Source organism: Notechis scutatus, chromosome 4 (assembly GCF_049901735.1).
Source record: "Notechis scutatus isolate UNSWTSFEM ecotype Mainland chromosome 4, rNotScu1.2, whole genome shotgun sequence".
Taxonomy (NCBI): Eukaryota; Metazoa; Chordata; class Lepidosauria; order Squamata; family Elapidae; genus Notechis; species Notechis scutatus.
Window position 1 is genome coordinate 21,574,598 of NC_142012.1, and position 24,327 is coordinate 21,598,924.

General features: G+C 36.9%; 1 protein-coding gene and 1 long non-coding RNA gene across 3 annotated transcripts in view; one reads left to right on the forward strand and one right to left on the reverse strand.

The window, feature by feature from the left end:
- Positions 1 to 23,031, reverse strand: part of LOC148130669 (uncharacterized) — a 35,766-nt gene extending 12,735 nt beyond the window's left edge. The window contains exons 1-2 of the long non-coding RNA XR_015749174.1: positions 22,100 to 23,031; positions 21,364 to 21,408 (exon numbers count right to left, since the gene is read on the reverse strand). This is a non-coding gene — a long non-coding RNA (uncharacterized LOC148130669). The remainder of the gene's footprint in view (positions 1 to 21,363; positions 21,409 to 22,099) is intronic.
- The window catches only part of BANK1 (B cell scaffold protein with ankyrin repeats 1), a 183,051-nt gene that overhangs the window by 61,694 nt on the left and 97,030 nt on the right, over positions 1 to 24,327 (forward strand). Inside the window, exons 1-5 of one of the 2 annotated variants that reach the window (XM_026672701.2) lie at positions 2,374 to 2,533; positions 8,300 to 8,433; positions 10,684 to 10,822; positions 12,325 to 12,467; positions 20,610 to 20,733. In XM_026672701.2, the coding sequence (XP_026528486.2) occupies positions 2,389 to 2,533; positions 8,300 to 8,433; positions 10,684 to 10,822; positions 12,325 to 12,467; positions 20,610 to 20,733 (685 nt within the window). In that variant the 5' untranslated portion in view covers positions 2,374 to 2,388. Of the gene's footprint in view, positions 1 to 2,373; positions 2,534 to 8,299; positions 8,434 to 10,683; positions 10,823 to 12,324; positions 12,468 to 20,609; positions 20,734 to 24,327 lie in introns of those variants that run through there. The other variant, XM_087962904.1, reaches the window with a different exon arrangement.

The following is a 24,327-nucleotide window of genomic DNA, read 5'->3' on the forward strand; positions in this document are numbered from 1 at the left end:
AGAGTTTGGGAGCAGGGCACTTTCAACTTTTCCCAATTCTCTAACTGTTTTTTTTCTTTTTGTATGTCATGGATAGACTGGTTCAATATGAAACAGTATGATATTATTATGCCAGATGCTAAATCACCCATATCAGCAAAGGGGGAAATTTGCCCAAGCAGGCATTATCCATTAGAAAATGTAAGAAGAAACATTTACTATCATATTTCAAAGCTATGATTCCATCTCACATTCCTTGGAACAAATCAAATATGCATGCTTTCTCCATGCAGAGAGAAATGTTCTTTTGCATCAGAACCAAGCAGTTTCCTGCTTTTTATCTTCACATGTTAATGAAATTCTACTCTTTTCTTCAAATCTTGATTATGCAATAGTCTTATTTCAGGTAAAAATGTTAAATTATATTATTTATATTAGAAATAATATCTTTCTATACATTTTCTAATAGTAAATGTGTGGCATTATATATTATTGGACAGATAGATAGATAGATAGATAGATAGATAGATAGATAGATAGATAGATAGATAGATAGATAGATGTAAGTAAATATGTAGATAGATAGATGATAGATGATAGATAGATGTAGGTAGATGTAAATAGATAGATGGATAGATAGATAGATAGATAGATAGATAGATAGATAGATAGATAGATAGATAGACAGACAGACAGACAGAGATAGATAGATGATAGATGATAGATAGATAGATAGATAGATAGATAGATAGATAGATAGATAGATGATAGATAGATAGATAGATAGATAGATAGATAGATAGATAGATAGATGTAAGTAAATATGTAGATAGATAGATGATAGATGATAGATAGATGTAGGTAGATGTAAATAGATAGATAGATAGATAGATAGATAGATAGATAGATAGATAGATAGATAGATAGATAGATAGAGTGAGATGATAGATGATAGATAGATAGATAGATAGATAGATAGATAGATAGATAGATAGATAGATGTAAGTAAATATGTAGATAGATAGATGATAGATGATAGATAGATGTAGGTAGATGTAAATAGATAGATGGATAGATAGATAGATAGATAGATAGATAGATAGATAGATAGATAGATAGACAGACAGACAGACAGACAGACAGACAGAGATAGATGATAGATAGATAGATAGATGATAGATAGATAGATAGATAGATAGATAGATAGATAGATAGATAGATGATAGATAGATAGATAGATAGATAGATAGATAGATAGATAGATAGATAGATAGATAGAGATAGATAGATAGACAGACAGAGATAGATAGATAGATAGATAGATAGATAGATAGATAGATAGATAGATAGATAGATAGATAGATAGATAGATAAAAAGACAGAGATAGATAGATAGATAGATAGATAGATAGATAGATAGATAGATAGATAGATAGATGATAGATAGATAGATAGATGATAGATAGATAGATAGATAGATAGATAGATAGATAGATAGATAGATAGATAGATAGATAGATAGATAGATAGATAGATAGATAGATGATGATAGATAGAGATAGATAGATAGATGATAGATAGATGATAGATGGATAGATGATGATAGATGATAGATAGATAGATAGATAGATAGATAGATAGATGATAGATAGACAGACAGAGATAGATAGATAGATAGATAGATAGATAGATAGATAGATAGATAGATAGATAGATGATAGATAGATAGATAGATAGATAGATAGATAGATAGATAGATAGATAGATGATAGATAGACAGACAGACAGAGATAGATAGATAGATAGATAGATAGATAGATAGATAGATAGATAGATAGATAGATAGATAGACAGACAGACAGACAGACAGAGACAGATGTAGGTAGGTATGTACAGTGGTAGGATTCAACTGGTGTAACAACCAGTTCGGTGAGCATGCTTTTCTAAAGGCAGGAGAATAAGGAACTAAAGAAAGCATGGTCACCCACCACCAAAGATTCTCAGACCTGGTATCTATAAAGTTCTTCCATATTAGTTATATAGGACAAAGAGGGTTTTCATGCATTTGTGTTTCTTTCATTTGCTTCCTATCAGGATGAAAATGCTGATCATGAATGTTTTCTGAATATGGAACAGTATGGGATAATTGCCTGTATCTGTCCACCTACATTTTTTTTCCCACCCACTCATTCTTCCTTGGGCTATGGGAAAGATAGAACAGGCTAATAACTGAGTTTTTGTCTCCTACAATTGAACAGAGATGATAGTGTTTTAGTCCTCTGTATTCCTTTTGCCTGGCATGTGAGCTTCTTTTGATTTTTACTAAACCTGCTAAAAGAACTAGCTCTTTATCAAGAAATGTGAGGCAGGGGTGGTAGGAATAAATGGGAACATTCTTCTTGCAATAAAATGTCTCTGCTACGCCATCTAGTGGTGGACAGCTTCACTGTTCATGTACTACAATGCAGCTACACTAATGCTCTGGAGATTTCCTTACATAACCCAAGAGAAATATGTCATTCAGTGCAGACTTTCTCAACCTACAAGATTAGAGGTAAATTATTTTTCTACTAATTGGTATGCATTATTGTATTCCACAGGTCTTTGATCAATATTTTATGGTTTTCAAGAAAGCATGCATTATTAAATATATCCATGTCTAAAACTATTTACTTTCTAAAAGTTTTCCTACTTTAAAAGATGGCTAATGTGTTAATGAACTGGTACTTAACAGGATGACGTGCTTGTATGCATCTGTATCTATATCTATATCTATGTCTATCTATGCATACACATGCACACACGCACACACACAAATGAGACTATCAAGACATGGCTCTTTTTATATGGTGGCTTTCAACCACGGAGTTAAATGTTCTATCTTGGTTTTTATAATATTTTTGCTACCTGTCCTGATTTACCTGCTCTTGGCTTCAGAGGATATACTTTTAGTGTTCAAATGCACAGCCATTTTTCTAAAAGTACAAGTTTATGATAGCAATCGCTATACGGTAAATATTTGCTGTAGTATTTAACAGCTTAATACTCAGACCAAATAGAGTGTTAGCGAGTAACTGAGAGTATTAGGAAGTAACAGAGAGGAGCTTTTCAGTTCTATCAACATCACTTAAAAGATTAAATTATCAGGGAGAAAGATTCTAGCTTAGTCTTCTACATCTGCGTTCCAGTTTCAGAATTTGTGACTACTTTGTTCCTTGCTACAATCTATTCAATCCCGCCCAGACTATATCAAAAACACCCTTCCATTCCTTCTGCATCATATGTAGAATATTATTTATTGATTTGATTTGATTTGTCAATAGCTTACAAGATAATAGATATACATTAGATTAACCAATACAGTTATAATCCAATAGCAATAGCAGAATAATATATTATTTATTAATTAATAGGTAATTGATAAGGGATAAGGAATACTTGCCAATGATTACTTATTACTTGTTTACTATGAGCTATCAATCTTAGTATCAAATGTAATAGAAAGAAATATGTTTATTGTTCTATTTATATTCTTTTTATTTTTACCTATTTGTATGTTCGTGTTTTAATCATTTGTAAATAAAGTCTATTTTAAAACTTTAAAAAAAAGATAATAGATATAAGTATAAACATGAGTAAGAATACAGGAAATAGGTACGAATAAATGGGGACAATAGGACAGGGACGGTAGGCACCATTGTGCACTTATGCATACCCCTTACAGACCTCTTAGGAATGGGGTGAGGTCAATAGTGGATAGTTTGAGGTTAAAGGAGTGGAGGTTAGAGCAGGGGTCCCCAACCACCGGACCGCGGACCAGCACCGGTCCGTGGATCACTTTGCACTGGGCCGCAAAGAAAAATAAAAAATAAAATAAAAATGGCGGCTTTCTTCGCCTTCGGTGAATGCTGCTGGGATCAGGGATCAAGGACACAAATGAAAGAAGGGGAGGGAGGAAGCAACCAAAGCCTGTCCTACTCTCTGGCTCAGTGGCTTTGGTTTTCTCCCGCCTCGCTCCTCTCTCAGTCGCCTCTCTCACTCCTCCACCAGCCCAGGAAGAAACTGCTTCAAAGAAGCCGGCAGGGTGGCTTTTCCTGTCGGCGCAGCTCCCCCGAAGTGCCCGTTCACCCCCACCCCGCTGCCAATCAATCCAGGTTCAATCCAGTGCTCCATTCTGCCTGCCTGCCTGCCTTCGTTTTTGGTTGTTTTGGAGCAGCTTCGGCTGAGAATAATAACTATTCGCCTCTTTTACTCAGCCAAAGCTGCTCCGAAACAACCAGAAACGAAGGCAGGCAGGCAGGCAGAATGGAGCACTGGATTGAACCGTGGGCGGCGGGGTGGGGGTGAACGGGAGCTTCGGAGGAGCTGCGCCAACAGGAAAAGCCACCCTGCCTGGCTTCTTTGAAGCAGTTTCTTCCTGGGCTGGTGGAGGAGCGAGAGAGCGACTGAGAGAGGAACGAGGCAGACACCTGAGGGATGAGGCTGAGGGAGGGAGGGAGACACCTGAGGGATGAGGCTGAGGGAGGCAGGGCCGAGAGGCAGGGCTTCTCAGCCGTCCTGCAGGGACTTGTCCTGAGCCGCAGAGACAGCCGTGGGCCGCCGCCGCCCAGCACTCAGTTTTGAAGGCGCTCCTCAGCCAGGCGCAGTTCCTGAATCTGCAGCTGAAACCCTCCGTTTTAAATGTCCCAATAGAAGAGAATATCTGTCGCTCAGGGTTGCAATGAGGAGGCATTGGCGCTCCCTGAACTTGGTGGTTTGCTGGCAGACGTTTATTACCCGACTAGGTAACAACATCAGATGTTACCTAGTCAGGTAATGAAACGTCTGCAAGCAAACCACCAAACTCGGACTCCCGGTCCTTGAAAAAGTGTTTCTGCGTGAAACTGGTCCCTGGTACAAAAAAGGTTGGGGACCACTGGGTTAGAGGATGTAACAACATAGTCAGGTAGTGCATTCCAGGCTCTGTTGCTGAAGTCGTACTTTCTGCAGTCAAGTTTGGAGCTGTTTATATTGAGTTTGTATCTGCTGTGTGTTCTTGTATTGTTGCGGTTGAAGCTGCAGTAGTCATTAACTGGTTGACCAAGGCATAGCAAGTCCCTCTCTGTCCCTCTCACAGGGGTTGTTGTGGGGAAAATAGGAGGAGGAAGGTGTGTTGGGTATCTTTGCCACCTTGAGTTGTTTGTAAAAAATAATAAAGGCAGGATGCAAAGGAAGAAATTAAATAAATAAAAGTCTTATGAAGTTGGGGAGGAGTCTGAGATTTGGATTAACTATTAATTTAGGAAATAATACAAGCAAAGCCAAGTCACCCTTCAATTGACATTGTTGACTTACATAGGTGTATATGTGCAGCTTTTGTGGCATGATATTGAAGTGAGTTTTATTATGATTGTTGCACAGATATTCAGATTGGATTTAGCATTTTTGTTCACCATTTGAGTTCTTCCTAAGGACCTGGGCTAGACAGTTGTGGATGTTTGATGTTGTTGCAAATATTGTCACAGGATATAAGCTGTTCCAAGTAAAGTTGCCTTGTGCAATTGACTGAGGGTGGAATTGTCAATGCCAGTGATGTTCAAATTGTCACTGCCAGTGGTGCTCCAATTGTTTTGGGATTGCTTCCAAAGCACCTATTACTATTAGTACTACCTTTGCTTTCTTTTGCCACAGTCATTCTATTTTTATTTGAAGGTCTTTGTATTTTGTTATCTTTTCCATTTATTTCTCTTCTATTCCATTGTCTCCAGGCACTGCCGCATCCACTATCCAGACTTTTTTGTCTTTCTTATCAACAATTGATAAGCATGGGGTATAATGTTATTATTATTATTTTCTGCTTTTATTATTTTTATAAATAAGGTAGTGAACATACCTAATACTCCTTCCCCCTCCTATTTTCTCCATAACAACAATCCTGTGTGAGAGAGAGAATGAGTGCCCCAAAGTTACCCAGCTGGTTTTCCTACTTAAGGTGGGACTAGAACTCACAGTCTCCTAGACTCTAATCTGGTGCTTTAATAAAATAATAGAATAACAGACTTGGAAGGGACCTTGGAGGTCTTCTAGTCCAACCCCCTGCTTAGGCAGAAAACCCACTTCAGACAAATAGTTATCCAACATATTTTTTTAAACTTCCAGAACTGGAGCATTCACAACTTCTGGAGGCAACTTGTTCCACTGATTAATTGTTCTAACTGTCAGAAAATTTCTCCTTAGTTCTATGTTGCTGCTTTCCTTTATTAGTTTCCACCCATTGTTTCTTAGCTTGACTCCCTCTTCTTTGTGGCAGCCCCTGAGATATTGGAACACTGCTACCAGGTAACCGCCTAGTCCTTCTTTTCGTCAAACTAGACATGTCCAATTCCAGCAACCATTCTTTAACTTCTAGACTAAACTGGCACTTTCCACAGCATTCAGTTTTCAACTTTTCAACTAGCCCACAGTTTAACCTGGCAAAGTAGCTCGTCACCTAAGCATTAACCAGGGCCAACCTGATAGATGTTATGAAGGAGACCTTGTGAAAAAAAAACCATTGATTTGCAATAGGAAAAGAAGACTGTGGCTGTTAAAATAAGACTTTTTAAAAAGAAGGGTTTCATATTATCAATTTATTAGATCAATAATGAAAGCTGACTGGATAGGAAGTACAGCTCTTGAATGAAAAAAAAAATGAAAGGGGCATATTGAAGAGAATAGGGGAAACCCCTGACAAGACAAATAGTAAGAAAGTAAACAGTATATCCAATAAAGCAAAGACAGATGGGGAACGCTTCAGAGCCAGCAATCAATGTGGATTGATTGACTAATGTGAATTGTGCAAGGGCTGGGGGAAAGGAAAAGGTTAGTATGCAAGTTGGAAAATGAAAAACAATATGATATTGGAATTCTTTGGGGAAATAAAAGAAAAAGACAGATGTGAAAGGAATTGATTTGCTCAGAGCTGGGGATGATAAAAAAGACTCAGTGATGGCATACTAATTCTGCTGATAGGGATTTATGAGCCTGTTTATGGTAAACAATGTGTGGATTATCTGATAGAATTTTATTACCCTATAGTGCTGTAAAAGTATGTGGAGGCCCAAATAGGCAGTGCAGAGAAGAGCAACCAGGATGATTAGGGGACTGGAGACTAAGGCATATGAAGAACGGTTGCAGGAACTGGGCTTGGCTAGTCTGGTAAAGAGAAGGACCAGGGGAGACATGATAGCAGTCTTCCAATATTTGAGGGGCTGCCACAGAGAGGAAGGGGTCAAGCTATTTTCTAAAGCACCTGTAGGCCAGACAAGGAATAACGGATGGAAACTGAACAAGGAGAGATTTAACCTGGAAATACAGAGAAACTTTCTGACAGTGAGAACAATCAAACAATGGAACACCTTGCCCTCAGAAGTTGTGAGAGCGCCATCACTTGAGACCTTCAAGAAGAGATTGGACTGCCATTTGTCAGAAATGGTATAAGGTTTCCCGCTTGTGCGGGAGGGTTGGACTAGATGACCTATAAAGTCCCTACCAACTCTGATTATCTGTTATCTGTCTTAACTAAGCTACCATTTTTATTGATTTATTTTGTTTAAAAATATTAAATATTAAAAAGTACAACTTTTGCTTGAAAATCACAATGACTTGAACCTAAAATGGAAATTTTCTATGGAGGAATTTAGACATATTTCATTTCTTGTCATTCAATATAGGTTTTTTATCTGAATAATTTCTCTATAATGCTCTGGCTAAATGATCCATTTGATTCCAAACTTGACAGCTGGAACATAAACTTGGAGAGTTTTGTAGAAAAAAGTTTTAATATATCTGGAAAGCCATTAGAGATATAGCTGGTAAACAGCTATATGAAGTAACTTCTGTGTTCACTATTGTGTAAAAAGAGATCTTGAAATTAAACTCATTGTTGTTTAATCATAATAGGTTGTAACTGAATTACCTGCTGATCTGAACTTCAAATTATGCATTTAGATTGTAGATTCCTTATTTTTTGGTTGGAACCTAAATCCAATTAGACATTTCTAATGAGGACACTAACACCTCAGGATTTTGCAATTTCCTGAGACTTTACCTGTTTTATTTTGGTGCCTGCACAGGGAATACCCACAAAAGACTCCTGCCATGTCAGCAGAAAAAGAGGCATTTATGTCAAACGCCTAATTATACATCAAAGACAAAGTATAGCATATAATACAAATATTTCTGCTCAAAGATCACCAGTTAATAAGCAATTTCACAACTGAGGAATGCTTCAGCTGGTGGGAGATGGCTTTGGCAATCATTAACCCAAATCTTCTATGACTTAAAATAATATCTTTGACAGGTGCACATGATCCCTTATCTTCGGACCTAGAAAGGAGCTTGAGGCTAAATGATGGAAGTGTGGAAATTGATGAGGTGACGGAGATGGTGGGAAGGCCAAAGGTGTTAGTGTTGCCCAAAAGGATACCATGCGAGGTAAGCTCTGTTAAAGAAAATGCAATTCCCATAAATGCATTTTTTAAATTCCATTTTAAAAAATGTGCAAAAAATAAATAAACTTCCCCAAAGTTCTGCTGGGGTGACTCTAACATAAATGTGACTCAAACTGTAAAATCTCACCATAACTTTAACCCTCTATTAAATATTACCATAAATCTCAAAGAACCTAACTCTATTTATGTCTTACCCAAATGCCCATACAAATACTAACTCTGTCTCTCATCTTATCTTAATCTTAAGCATGATACTAAATTACTATAGACTTCATAAAGCTTAAATTATGTCAATATATTATTATTTATAGAAGTCCTCACAATAACATAAACCTACACTACCAATCATTATATACTCTCACATTAATGCACATTAATCTCACTCTAAATTTAAGCACTGACAGCCTCCTAACAATTGTTGGAAGTTAAATCTGGTCCATTCCAAGCTGGGAGAAGGATGCAGGCAAAGGAAAAATAAGTTTGAGGCAACTGGAAATGAGGTTTCTGTTCATTGGCCCAGGGACAACAGTGACAACAGCAGGTGTTCCTGGGGGCAGCTGGCAAATTAGGGTTGAATTAGTGTATTTTTATATGTTTCTGAGTTCTTTGTTATTGGTATGCTGGCATTTGTATGAAAATGTGTTCCTTCTATGTTCTTTAGACTGGATATAATATTTTAATTGTTATGAGTTTTTGTATTATGGCATGTGAAGTCATGACTGGCCTTAAGGGCAGAAGGAAAATGTAAAGCTTAAGAGTTTTGTTTTCCTGATTTTATCTTGTCTGCATAGCCAGTTTCAGTTCCTGGTCTATACTGTTGTTTATTTGGAGATTGCTTTAGCCAAGTCTGGTTTTAAAATGTAAATATTGTTTTAGGAATGAAACTTGATTTACTTAAGCTTTGCCTCTAAGCTGTTTTAATGGGTGAAATAATGGGTCTTCTTTCTGCCTTTGTTAATGAGGTTCTTCTCTTCTTCTCCTTTAGGGGAAATATTCTATTCTGCTCCTTATCTTATTCTGTGGAATGTTTTGTTTTGTGGATGGTGGGCCCTCCTACACTATCATTTGGATCAAGTGAATTCCATTTCAGAATCTATCCTGAGTCCTGTATTATTCCTCAATTCTCTCAATTTTTCATCATGAAATCAGTTAAGCCAGGGGTGTCAAAATCTGGCCCGCAGGGCCACCCTTGAAACAGCGAAGGATCAGCCCATGATGCCTCTGCCAGCAAAATGGAGCTTGGAGGGCCAAGCAACGGCCTCTTGCAACCCTCGGCCGTAGAAAACGGAGGTCGGGAGGGCCGCATGATGACCTCCTGCAACCCTCTGACAGCGAAAACTCCATTTTTGCTGGCAGAGTGCTAGGGCCACCACAGGGACCTCTAACATGAGTGACATCGAGCTAGCCACGCTCACCCTGGCCATGCCCCCCCCCCACAATCCTGATGCAGCCCTCAATGAAATTGAGTTTAACACCCCTGAATTAAGCTATTATGTTTAGGGTTAGGGTTAGGGCTGTTGTTACAACAGTTATTAGTCTTTAATATGCCACAATGTCTATTCCAAAGGTGGTATTCAGCAGGTTCTGACCAGTTCTGGAGAGCCGGTAGTGGAAATTTTGAGTTCAGAGAACCAGCAAATACCACCTCTAACTGGCCCCGTCCCATCTATTCTCTGCCTCCCAAGTCCCAGCTGATCAGCTGGGTCTTCTTTTGTTGCCCTGCACAGAAGAACGGGGCTGAAAAGCAGGTTAGTGGGGTGGGGAGGGAATGGGATTCTATAGTAACCTTCCCCCAGGAGTAAGGAGGGAATGGGGATTTTACAGTATCCTTCCCCTGCCACGCCCACCAAGCCACGTTCACAGAACCGGTAGTAAAAAAATTTGAATCCCACCACTGATCTATTCCATTTACTGGGGGGAAAGGGGGGAGTAAGATAGTCATCTACATCTCCAAAGGAAGTGATATAACCATGACAAAGTCCTGCAGTCTGAGTTCACAATTGCCATAAAATCAGATCAAGAGTGCATCCTAGTACAAAAACCGAATGCTTTGTTGAAATAATCTATGTTCTTGTGCAGGCCAAATAATTGCTTTATAAAAAAATATGTAGCTGGATGACATATGTTCTTCTGCTAAGGTTTTAAACAACTTGCATGAAAATGTGTGATTCACATTGTATAGATTTAATTTATTGATCCAAAGGAATAACTGGACACAACTCATACTTTACAGTGCCCTGGAGAAATGTTCATTATTTTAAGAGATGACGTTCCTGGAGATTCAGTAGTAATTGAATTTATAACGGAAAATGAATGGATCAGGATTGAACCAGATTTTTGGAATCAGAAAGTCAGGTTCATCAAAGCTCTAGGTAAGAGTTGATACCAGTTCAGGGAAAATAAAAAATGTTAAATATAACATAATGGAATGTTATACAGTATTTCCCATTATAATTCAATACTATTTTTATGTATGAGCTTTGACTATCAAATTCTACCTTATTAAATCAGAGGCATAAAAGTTTTTTACTTGTCAAAAACTGGAAGCATTTGATTGTTTATCCATGATAAAGTGGCAGTTGACAGTCTTTAAAATGTCATTCATTAGTCATAGTTTGCTAGACTTAATCAGTTTCCACTGCACACATTATTTAGAGCAACACAGCATAAATCTGTAGAACATATTGTTATCACTGCATGACGTTTATGAAGATATTGTCTTGTTTCATGCGGGGAGTTTTTCAAGTTCTTTTGTCATTTATTTGCACCAATATATTTGGCCATATTTTGATGTTTTACAATGTGTCTCAGCCTTCAACTTATCATTTTTGTTCATGACATTAAGTAATATTTAGTAAATCAGTGGTTTCAACTTAGTTGAACAAAGGGTTGCCCAATGTAGAAAGAGAAACTTTTTGTGGCTCTTGCATGTCTCTCTGCGTGTCAATTTGCTACAAAATTGGCATCACATCTTTATTATGAAATGGGAAAAACATATGAAAAATAAGCCCTAGCATGTGCATATTAATTATAATTTTTTAAAAAATATTTTTTCTCCAAATCCAAAATTGTATGCTGGATAGAGCCATAGCCATTTTGCAGCACACAGCTCCTCCAAAAAACACTCGGCACTGCAAAACTTGAAAACATCAAAAAACTGTTAATCTGCCCTAGTTTCTCTCAGCTGCTTTTTAAAGATGTTTTTATGGGTGCTACCAAGAAAGCCAACTTGGTGGAACAGTTAAGGCAACAGGTTAGAAACAAACAAACAAAAAATACACTGAGTTCTGAACACAAAGCCAGCTGGGCGACCTTGCTAACCACTTCAAAAATATTACCAAGAAAACTTTGAGGACTAAGTGGAGCAGTTGTTGGGAATCGAAATCTGGCTTCAAGGCACCCCCAAAAAGGGCCATCCAAATACGATTGTAGAGGCTGGGCACAAACCCAGCAAGTTTGGCTTATCACTTTTTTCATTACATGAATTAATACATAGATTATCACCTAAGTGTCCATCTGGAAATCCTTCTCGACCCTGACACAAAGAAGATTCGTTGAAATGTCCGTAAATATTTCCAAGTATGCTGTATATTTTAAAGCTTTCTTTGTTTTCCTTTGTTCTCTAGCCTCCAAATATATTTTAATTCCACCTTCTTGCTCCACTGCTGCTGAATTTTTTTCTTCCATTGCTCACTGTTTTTTTTGTTAGTTTGTTTTTTAAGCTCCCCTGTGAATTGTTGATTTTTCAATCTGGAATACATAACACAGAAGCATTCTGAATGTGAATCAGTGTGCAAAAGTTTTGGCAATATTTCTGTTTCTTTTTCTTCGTTTTTTTTTTCCACTGAGCTTTCAAAATGTTCTGTTTTATAAGATTTTCCTGCTGGCTTTGTAAATGTAAATATCTACTGTGGAGGAGACATTAAAGCCACAATGCAGATTGAATACTATTCAAAAGTAGGAGAGCTTGAGCGGATGCTTCAGAAAGTGGCTGATCCAATTGCATTTGCCTGTCAGGTAAGCTGTTCTCTACATTAAACTGTTAATAAAAGAAGTTAATAAACTATTATCTAACTTAATGGAGTTCATAAAATAAGAAGAGTTCATAGTTCGAGGGTTTTTTCCCCATCCAAACCTTTTATTTTTATTTATAATGTCTGAAATAAATAATATTAAGCAGTAGATTTTTCCCTCCAAAATGTTGGGTATCAGCGTGTTAGAATGAAAATACCAATACCAGAAAGTTAGTATTTCACAACTGTGCAAATATGTAGTAGAAATGTATATAGGTAACCCTCGACTTACAACAGACTATACTTTCAGGGATCATTTCTATGGTAGAAATGCTATGGTAGAAACTCGAGAAATGCACTCAAAGACTGGAGGCTTTCAAGAAGAGACTGGACTGCCATCTGTCAGAAATGATGTAGTCATTTGGGCAGGGGGTTGGACTAGGTGACCTACAAGGTCCCTTCCAACTCTGTTAATCTAAAGTTCATTTAGTGACCGTTCAAAGTTACATAGCACTGAAAAAAGTGACTCGTGACTGTTTTTCACACTTAAAACTATTGCAGCATTTCTGTGGTCACATGATCAAAATTCAGATGCTTGGCAACTGACTCATATTTATGATGGTTGCAATGTCCAGGGGTCATGTGACCACCTTTTGCAACCTTTTGACAAGTCAATGGGGAAGACAAATTCACTTAACTACTGTGTTACTAACTTAACTGCAGGGAGTTACTTAACAACTGTGGCAAGAAAGTTGTAAAATGGGGCAAAAAAAATCTCTTAACAAATGTCTCACTTAGCAACATAAATTTTGTGCTCATAAGTCGAGAACTAGCTGTAAAATGATTTATATTGATTGGGTAATAGTGAGAATAGAGTCATACTAGAGATGTGGAATACAGACTATAAGAAACTACTATATCTTTTAATCAACTCAGCAGTGTCAAGTCACTGGTATAATTCTTCATCCCTACTCAACATTTGTAAAATGTATATGCCCAAGAGAAGAGAGTAATGAAAAATGTGGTTTTAAAATACATGGACAATATTTTAAAGCATGAATAGGCAACAGATGGCATTCCAAATATTGATCACGTACATTGGGCAGTACAGGTGAACAACATCTGGAGTGTTGCAGATTGTGGGCTCCTTGTGGCCTTTTTACTAAAAACAGCCAACCAGGAAACTAGAAAAGAAATATAAGGAAAAGAGAGGTAGGAATGAATAGGAAGAAGAGCTAAATGGTATAAAGGCTTCAAGAAGCAATCCACTGACAAAAACAGGAGGAACAAACGAAACCAAAACATAGCAAGAAGTACTGGTCTGCACTCCTATACATGGTAGGGGATGCAAGTGGAACCTTAAAAGACTAGTAGACTCAATTGCTGCTTTACTCAAATCTGTTACAATACTTTATATCAGGGTGTCAAACTCAAATTCATCGGGGGCCACATCAGCAGTTTGGTCCCCATCAAAGGCAGTTGTATCTGTAGGTCTATGTGTCCACTCTTTATTATCATAAATTAATGTCACTGCATTCAATTATTACTGTTTTTGTAATAATGTAAGTAATAACTAGCTCTGAAAGCAGAAACATAGTCAGAATAATGACAAGTAGATATTCAAATGTACAATTATTGTACAATGTATTGAAAAATGTTTTTGGTAACAAACATTAATTTTTTTTTAAACATACAAATATTGCCAAACACTGTTTATTAAACATATGGAAAACACAAGGCATTACCTTTTTTTAACTTTTATAGTGCCCAGCCATGTGCCCCCTTTTAAAGTGCCCAGCCATGTGCCCCTTTTAAAGTGCCCAGCCATCTGCCCCCTTTTATAGTGCCCAGCCATCTGCCCCCTTTTATAGTGCCCAGCCATCTGCCCCCTCCATTTACTTTACTTACCTTTTACTTCTTTCTTTCTTTTACTTCTTTCTTCTTGCTCCTCTCCGCGGCGTCCGCGGCCTCCTCTGATCCCTGGAGATGTGGGCGGACATCACGTGATGATGTCACGTCCGACACCCAGGGGAGCAGTGCGGGCAGGAAGAAGTCGGGCCAGGTCCCGGAAGGTAAGTAATTTTTTTTTTTTAACTTGACCTTGTGTTTGACACCCCTGCTTTATATTTTTCTATTTGTTTATTTGGAAATGGTGACCAAAAAAAGGATAACCCAATATGCAAGGAAATGAAAGCAAATGCCCTGCAAATAAAGAGTTGCAACTTAGAGGGCAATTTGGTCAAGGAAGAAAGTACATGGATATTTATATCAAATCCATGAAGCTTCTTTGGATTTGGAAATTGGGGCTGAGAGCAAGAAGGTTTCTTTACACATGGGCTACAAAGTCATATGGCAATTTCCACTGATTTACTTGTTTAGAAGGAAGATCACCAAGGATTTGTTTTAAAAACAGAAGCAAAACTCTTAATCTCATGAGCTTTCTGCTAGGGCAGGGATCCCCAAACTTGACAACGTTAAGACTTGTGGACATAAGTTAAGCATAGCTGGCTGAGGAATTCTGGGAGTTAAGTCCACAAGTCTTAACATTGCAAAGTTTGGAGATCTCTGCGCCAGAGTCAGAATGTTGGCGAGACAAGTCTTTGTCTAATTCAGTAGGTCTCTTGTTATATTATTCAGTTTTAAAATAATAGTTTCTTTTTAGGATTTCTTTTTACGACTGTCCACTTTGACCTTGTTAGTCCTTTGCCATGAGATTTTTGCTATGTGATTTACAAAGACTCAGTATTGTCATAGCTTGGTGCCCATAGGATTTATGGATGTCTGAGATGCTTCATTTGTTTCCCCCATGTCATAATGCACAATGATATCATTACATTCCATTATTTCACCTTTGGCCTGACCAGTTGGAAACATGTTTGATCAGATATATAAGGCATATTCTGATGTTCCTAGTTTTGCTTATTTATTTAATAAGTAAACAATTATCAGCTGATTAAAATAAATGCTTCAGATATAGTTTACAATTATTTAATGCTATAGATTTCATTGCACAAATGCAATATATATGTATATATGATCATCAGAATGAAGATAGGTGCAAGATTCAAAGTCTGTATTCAACAGTGTAAACAGACCTCTTGTTTGTGCAAGAGAGAGCTATGAGGAATTGCCTGTATAGATTTCAGAAGCTAACCAGATTCTACAACATCTTTTGAATTACCTTCTGTAAATAAATAAGAAGATGGAATCAGATTATTTATACCTGTGTTATCACATCTGTAAATCCATTCTTAGCAAGCAGATCTGAGGTCCAAGAATCCATAAATGAAATCAATAATAAACAAGTAATGAAATTAGATGAACCAATAGGGTTTTTGAATTAACATGTGTCTGCCATATATAGCCATTCAATTTTTGGAGACTTCCCAATTTCCATACAAATGTCTTATTCTATATTTTAGAAATCCAACAGAAGAGGACAAAATCTATAGTAAAAAGGCTTCCTTCCTTTCCCTCCCCGCCCCCCAAATATAATGAGGAAGGAAGTCTGTTTCAGAAAAGTAAAGAAATTGAAATATCATTTGTACAATGGGCAGTCTGAGGATACTTGACATGTCTATATCGTAATTGCAATGCAAGAACAAAAATAATAGCTGTGTTTATAATTCAGACAGCCTCATTTTCGTGTGACAAATCTACAATGTCTGTAGCCTAAGGCGTTCTGCTCATAACAAAGGATTAATAAAAAAATGATGCATTACATTATTAGCACTTGTTTAAAAACAGAAGTAAATTCCTTACAAATAATTTTTTACGAATACAAAGAGTCTGTTCAATAGCACCTGTTTATAAAGCAAAAGCAAGTTGTAAACTTTCACACTTTGCTCATCTCATCAACTAATTATTGTCTTAATAATATGAAATGTAAATTGAGGACATTACAATTATCACCATCATCACAGTTGTACTTTCTGTACATTTGAGGAAAGCTTTGAGGTTAAAAGTATACTAATTGACAAGGTTGGCAAATCATGACTTGATGGAGAATATGTACAGGAAAGATTGTTACACAGTTTTTATGAAGAAGATCCCAAATTCAGCTGTAAATTTCCAGTTAACAGACATGGGCATCTCCTATGCAACTCTAGATATACTGTCTGCCAATTATAACAGACTACAAAATAAGTCTGACCTGCCATTTTCTAGCTAACTACCTAGCTAGCCCATAATTCTTAGAACTCATACAAAATTTTCCACAAATATTTTCTTACATTCAAATCATAACCCATGACTTAGACACATTGTAGGGTTTAGCATGGTCAAGTGTAACCCAGGAGCTTAGAAATAACCATTTCCTTTTCTGGATTGTCCTCCTTGGTACAACTTGATTTATACCATTGGGTCTAAATCAGGTCCACATTGTCAAAGCCCTCTTACTCAAAAGATTCTTCAAATAGCAACCTGGAATTCTTTCTTTACATTTTTTAAAAAATATCTTCAGATAAAAAGATAACAGATTAACAGAGTTGGAAGGAACCTTGTAGGACATATAGTCCAACCCCCTATCCAAGCAGGAGACCCTACACCATTTCTGACAGATGGCAGTCCAATCTCTTCTTGAAAGTCTCAAGTGATGGCTCTCCCATCATTTAACATCAATAGTGCAGGGTATGCTCACTGTTTCTATATAGTAGCTTGCCCTTCCAGTTTTGGTCAGTGGATGGTTTTCTCCTTGGTATTTTTTAAATAGAGTATTGTTTTCTACTTGATTGTTGTCTTGTGTTAATCCCTTCTTATCTAGCTTCCAGTGATGAATCTCCCACAACTTCTGAAGGCAAGCTGTTCCATTGGTTGTTCTCACTGTCAGAAAATTTCTCCTTATTTCCAGGTTAAATCTCTCCTTGTTCAGTTTCCATTCATTATTCCTTGTCTGGCCTACAGGTACTTTAGAAAATAGCTTGACCCTCCTTCCTCCCTGTGGCAGTCCCTCAAATATTGGAAGACTGCTATCATGTCTCCCCTGGTCCTTCTCTTCACTAGACTAGCCAAGCCCAGTTCCTGCAACCTTTCATCATATGTTTTAGCTTCTACCTGTATACCCGTACACAGTTTTAGATTCCCACTTTATTATTTTCCTTCAGAGTATATTTTTAAAGAAAAAAATAAATGGGTCACCTTCTATGATAATTAAAGACAAATTCCAAAATGATCTAACACTTAACACAATTAAATCTACTTAATAAGGCCAAACCCAGTTATTTTGGGGGAGGAATGTATTACTGAGGATCCTTGGCATATGGAATACAATCAACCTCAGTCAAGTAAGAATTACTGGTGTTCGTTCAGGGTATAAAGTAATGTTCAAAATATGATTGACTTTCAGATGCTTGAACCTTAAAGGATTTTTGCCCCCCTCAAAGATGAGGACAGGTTATAAGATATTAAAATGAATAAACATTGCTTCTCTTTTGCTAAATGTAAGATATTATATTATATTACATTATATTCTTTTTCATGTTCTTGTATACCTCTCTGGTGTAAAGTCAAAAGTAGGTTATAATTTTTTGAATAAATACAAAAGTACTGGCAAGCTCTCAGAAAGAACTTTCCAGTGAGACCAATTAGCTAATTAGTATTATTTATTTATCATAATATTACTAGCCTGTTCTTTATGTCAGAATGATGAAATGTAAATGATATAAAAATAAAAGAGCAGCAAATAACATTTTATGAATAACAATAAAATCACAGGAACCATTAAACTTGTTAACTTTCTAAAAGCCAAAATAAAACTGTTTTTACCAAGCATTAAATAAATGAAGCTGTGTGCAGTAAAAACAAAAAAGATGTTTAAGCATAAGGCATTCAGATGGGATGTTCCTGATGGCCACTTCCTTCATCTCAAAAATAATCTGATAATGGAATAATCCTAGTGTTTGAGGAAGATGCACATCTTTTTCATCAGACTACATAGTAACTGTTTGATTAATTGGTTGGTTGGTTGATTATATGCCATCAAACTGGTGTCAACTCTTACAGACCACACAGATCAATTTTGTCCATGACCACATAGTAACTGTGGGCCTCAACTGCAATTAATTTCAGAATGTCAGTACTGTTATAGCCCTGTAAAAGAGAGAACATCTGATATCTCCAAAAAACTGTAAATACTCAAAACAATCCAGCTCTATCTAAAAATATGTTTTATATAAGATTCAGAAAATTGAGAGACAGAAAGCCTGATCATCTGGAATAGCCATCATATAACAGAGCTACAAAATGGGGCCTCCACTGACAACTGATACCGTTTCACTTATTCAACTGTCTACTGAATATAAAGATATTTTTATGTAATTTCACAAAACATGCATATCTTTGAGCGGAGGAATGCTTGGAGTATTGGGAGCCAGCACTGGAAAATTACATTCATACACAGCAGATCCCATTTTGTTCTAACAGCGTATTTGAAAACTTTCCCACATTTTCCAATAGTCCTGGGTGAATAACTGAGTCTGCAAGAGAATGCATGCCTAAAATTTTCCAGGGAGTTCATGATTCAGAAGATTCAGAATGAAGATCTCCTATCCTTATACTTAATCTCTTATATTTTGCCATACCAGTGTTTAAACTTGTCTTACTGATTATTCATTTCTGTTTTTGAAATTATTCATATTGCTCAGATGAATATCTGTGTTGTTGTTTTTTAAATCCCTTTGTTCTATGACTAAGTCCCATATGAATGTGCTTCAGAAAAAGTATGGAAAGGAAAAGTGTGTCAATAAGCTGAAAGGCACAAAATCTTTTAAAACAGAAATGATAGGCTGTCACAACTAAAAGGCACTAATAGCAACAATCAACTGGGAAGGGGAAAGAGGGAAACCACATGAACACCCATAAAAGAATGGGGTGTCCTACTGGATTAGATTCAAAGCTCCTGACCTTTAGCTGACCTATCATCTCCAAGCCATTGCCAAATTGGCTTGATAGAGCAGCATCTAGAGCCCCTTGAGTGGTGTTCCTCAACTTCCATGATTTTATGATGCTTGGACTTCAACTCCCAGAATTCGCCAGCCACTAGGAAATTCTGGGTGATGAAGTCCATGCATTTTAAATTCACAGAAGTAGAGAAACACTGCTCTAGAAAAAAAAGAAAGTAAGCTACATGGTGGTCACTTCACTTTACTTCTGCTCCCTATAGTCAGGAATATGAAGAAGCAGATGTGGCCATCCAGTTTGCTGGAATCAAACTCCAATCATGCCTGAAGCCCAAGAAAAACAATACTCTGGCCCTGGCCACATGACAAAAACCAGGCTTGTCCTGTTTTCTAATGCACCATTACCAGAAGGCAATTTGCATTGTGAAAGCTCAAAAGGTTTCTTGAACAACAGACATGGTGCTTGTCTTCCAGGTGATAGATTGCCCTGTTCTTGATGGATGGAGAGCTGACAACTAATAAAATGTAAAGGCAAGAGAGCATCCTTGCAGTTACTAAAACAAACAATACCTTAAGGCAATGCAGGGCTAGCAAATAGTAGTCTGAAATGTTGGCTTGCAGCTTCTCAAATGTTTCCTTCCTCCAAAAAAAAAATCAAACAAACAAGATGGCAACCACAACTTTGCCATTGAAGCCACATCATTTTACATACAATAAAGGGATGGGTCTTTGATTTCATTCAGTTATGGCTACCACCTTTACTTTCTCAACCTCCTCCCTGTATATAAACCTGCTTCCCAATGGGAAAGATAGAAATGACATCCTACTTTGTAATTTATTGGAAACATACTACTCCACTACTGGAGGATCTGCAGAAGTAGCCCACTTCCGTGAGCATTGTAAGTTCCATTATAAAAAGCCCACCTAGGACACCACAGCTGCTGTCTCTAGCATATAGAGCCTGTCCTTTAATTGCTTCTCAGGACTTGTGTTTCTCCAAGGAATAGTTGCCATGATAAACTTCCACTGATCTTCATGATTTTCTATGCCCTTTAATCCATCTGAGAAATTATCCCTGTGACCAGATCACCAGCAACTCTCTTAAAAACTAATAGCCATTTCCAACTTCAGTGGTGCAAAATATTCCCACATGAGCTTGCTCTTTTTGCTTTTTACTTTTGGACAACAGTACAAATCTGTATGCCCTCAGGTTATTCTTTGTTTTCTTTGCCTCTATCTCAACCCCACAGGCTTTCAAGTTTTCATCAGCCGAAAAAATGGATAACATTCTCACACTCCTGCTGAAAAGTTCAATCATTTCTCATGATTTTAGCAGTTTTCCAAATGAAGTCACGGATCATGACCAGGAAACTGGTATGTACGTATATTATCCTTTGTTGGCTTTGTTTACTGAGAAGGTTCATATCAGGGTCATTTTTCATATATGTTAATACAGGGAACACTTCGTGAGAACCTCAAGTTTCACAAAAGTGTCAAAACTCTCCCCCCCCCATCAAAAACATGAAGAAGACAGTATTTCTAATTTATTGGGTTTTTTATTATTATTGGCTAATAGTTGTTTCATCAATATTATTTGGCTGGATTATGATATTAATTTATAGATTATTATTACATTATTACAATGAATGTTTTAAATTGTTCATCGATTGTTTTATCTAAGGATGTCTTAATTGCTGATTTATGACTATAAATGTTCATAATCCTAGAAAGAGTTGGAAAGATGTAATTGGAATAAATAAATAGCTTCAGTCTGCCCAGGCACAAGAGATTGGGGGGAAAATATAAAAGAAGTGAAGTGAAGAATTATATTTAACGATGTATATTAGAAATATGTTTCACTGGCTAGCTGGCTGGCTGGCTGCTTTTCACATTAAACAGAAGCCCATCATGAAGCAATTTTTTTGAAGATTTCACTGATAAAATAAATGAATCTTTGTTGCTTTCAAATAAGGTAGTAAAATTATAGTAAGCATTCAAATGTACCTTTTCTTAGCACAACAGTGGGCCCTGGAGAAATTCAGAATGTACCTATGAGATTAGGATAAAATAGTTAATGGCCTTTCCATTTTTCTTCCACGTTAGCCACTCTTCAATGTTGTATTTAAGGAATGCTAGAAAATTATTTAAAAAGTGGTAAACTGCCTTCAAGACTAGCAGCTATGAATAGGTAATCTTCCATGAATTTGTCTGCCCCCCCTTTTTAAATTTAAATTATGTAAATCAGTGGCTTCACCAATCCATTACTCGAGATTTTCAAAAATATTTTCAAATGAACAACCATTTCACTGCAATGGTATAAGGGTCGGATATGGGCTGGACTACAAGATAAGAGTCCTTTTAGCTCTGTGATTCTGTGTTCTACCACATCTGATGGCAATGAAATCTCATACCTAAACTGTGTCATCTCAGGAAATACTAATTTTGATTGATCTTGAGTCTGTCTATATTTAGTTTTAAAGAATGACATGACATAATGGTAGAGAGAAACATTTTGTCCATATTTTTTATTCCAAACATTATTTGATATAGGTTTATCATGTCTCCTATTTTCTATTCACTTCAAATTAAAATACTGTAGATATTGTAGCCTTTCTTCAGAGGGGAATTGCTTTAATGCTGATAATAATATTGAATGTATTTTTACAACAGCTGCACTCTCAGCTGGCATTTTTGTTGAGCTATACCCCATGACTCTAAGATCCCATTGCTAATTACTCACCAATAGTTTAGATCCCATTAGCATCTAGGTGAACATGGATGTATGTGCAGGCCATCATGAATCACTTTTGATTCCTTCCATTGAATTGAATTTGAAGTTAATGGACAAATGTGGCATCCTGTCAGCTGGCATTTTCTGCCCATAGGAGAATAAGATGTCTATGAAGATTCTCAGTCATCCAGTCATAGTTGTCACAACATAGGAGAACAAAGCCATCAGGGCTAAATTCAGCAGTCTATCTGCATTTAAAAGACAAAGGCCACTCTTTTGAAGACAGAAAAGTCGACATTTTGGACAGAGAGGACCGCTGGTTTGAAAGAGAGGTCAAAGAGGCCATCTATGTCAAAATTGAAGAGCCCTTTGTCAACAGAGGGGAAGGGATACAACATCATCTATCTCCAGTCTACAACACAGTCCTTTCAATAGTTCCAAGAATGGTCCACCCCTATTTGCACTAGTCAGGTGACCTTGACAACACAGATAAACCTCCAAGTGGCCTTAACAACTCACCAAAAGAATGCAAATGACCAGCTCTCTGCAAGGAGTATAAATCCTTCCATTCCCCACGATCCAGTCAGAGCTGAAGAAGTTTCTTGGAGGCAAAGTGTCTTCAAAGAAAAAAAGAAAGTCCAGTTGCCTCTTGAAAAAGCACCTTTGGGATAGCAGAATACAGATTTTCTTTCTTGATATCGGGTAGCTTACCAGCTCCAATTGCCCTTCCTTTTCTCTTCTTTCAAAGTCTGAAAAAAGAGGACAGTAATGTTGCAAACATATTCACCCTGTGCTTCTTCAAATTAATCCAAATTAGGCTTGATTGTTGTGGATGACCATTTGAATATGAACCAGCAATGTGCAGCAGCAGCAGCCAGAAAAGCTAATACAATCCTGGGTTGTACAAACAGAGGCATAGAATCAAGATCACATCAAGTATTAGTGCAACTTTACAAAACCCTAATAAGACCACACGTGGAATACTGAAACAATTTTGGTTACCATATTACAAAAAAGATGTGGAGACTTGGAAAAATTTCAGATGATCAAACCAAGATGATCAAAGGCCTGGAAACTAAACCATAGGAAGAATGGCTGCAGGTTTTGGGTCTGGCTTGTCTAAAGAAAAGAAGAATTGGGATGACATGATAGCTGAATTCCAGTACTTGAGGAGCTGCCAAAAGTTGAGGGGGACAAATTATTCTCCAAAGCACCAGAGGTCAGGACAAGAAATATTGGTTGGAAACTAATCAAAGAGAGAAGCAATCTGGAATTAAGGAGAAACTTCCTAACAGTAAGGACAATTAACCAGTGGAACAGCTTGCCTTCAGAAATCATGGGAACTCCATCAGTGGAGATTTTAAAGAAGAGACTGGATAGTCACTCATCTGAGATGGTAGGTATAGGTTCTCCTTCCTGAGCAGGGAGCTAGACTAGAAGACCTCCAAGGTCCTTCCAGCTCTATTCTATTCTAATTTTGGTAGATAATTTGTATATATATATATACAAATTATCTACCAAAAATTAGAATAGAATAGAGCTGGAAGGGATATCTATCTATCTATCTATCTATCTATCTATCTATCTATCTATCTATCTATCTATCTATCTATCTATATATATATGGGGATCTTTGGTTATTCGGGTTTTCTCCCACGTAAATATATATTTGTGTGTAATATATATAAATATATTGATTTGGGCACAAAAGAAAAAAAATGAAACCTTCAGATTATGCCCTGTTTATCTTAGTCTGCCATAAACTTTTTTTCCAAAATGTTTTCTATTATAAAAAAGAGGAGGAGGAAGAAGAAGAGGAGGAGGAAGAATCACATGCTTTGGTCTTCATACTGCTTGCTAAAATTACATCTGAAACTGGGTGTTTCAATGTTTTAAAGTTCCAAAGTGACCACAGTCACTTTTAGAAGTTTAAAACATAAATTGAACATCTAACAACTGTTCTACATTTAATTCCATTTATATTCATACCAGGGATAATCTGGGACCACTGTTTTCATAGGAGTGAGTATTCTCTCCATGTGTTGATTGTCCATGGTCTTTGTCCTTATCAGTGTTTTCATTCAAGTGCTGTAGTTAATCTGTACATGTAGATCATGTAGATGACACATGCGCATACAAACATAGATATATCCTACCTTTAAAAACAATATTAATCTACCTAAATAAATCACATTGAGGAGCAGTGTGTATCAAACTCAAAATTTAACAGTCCATAT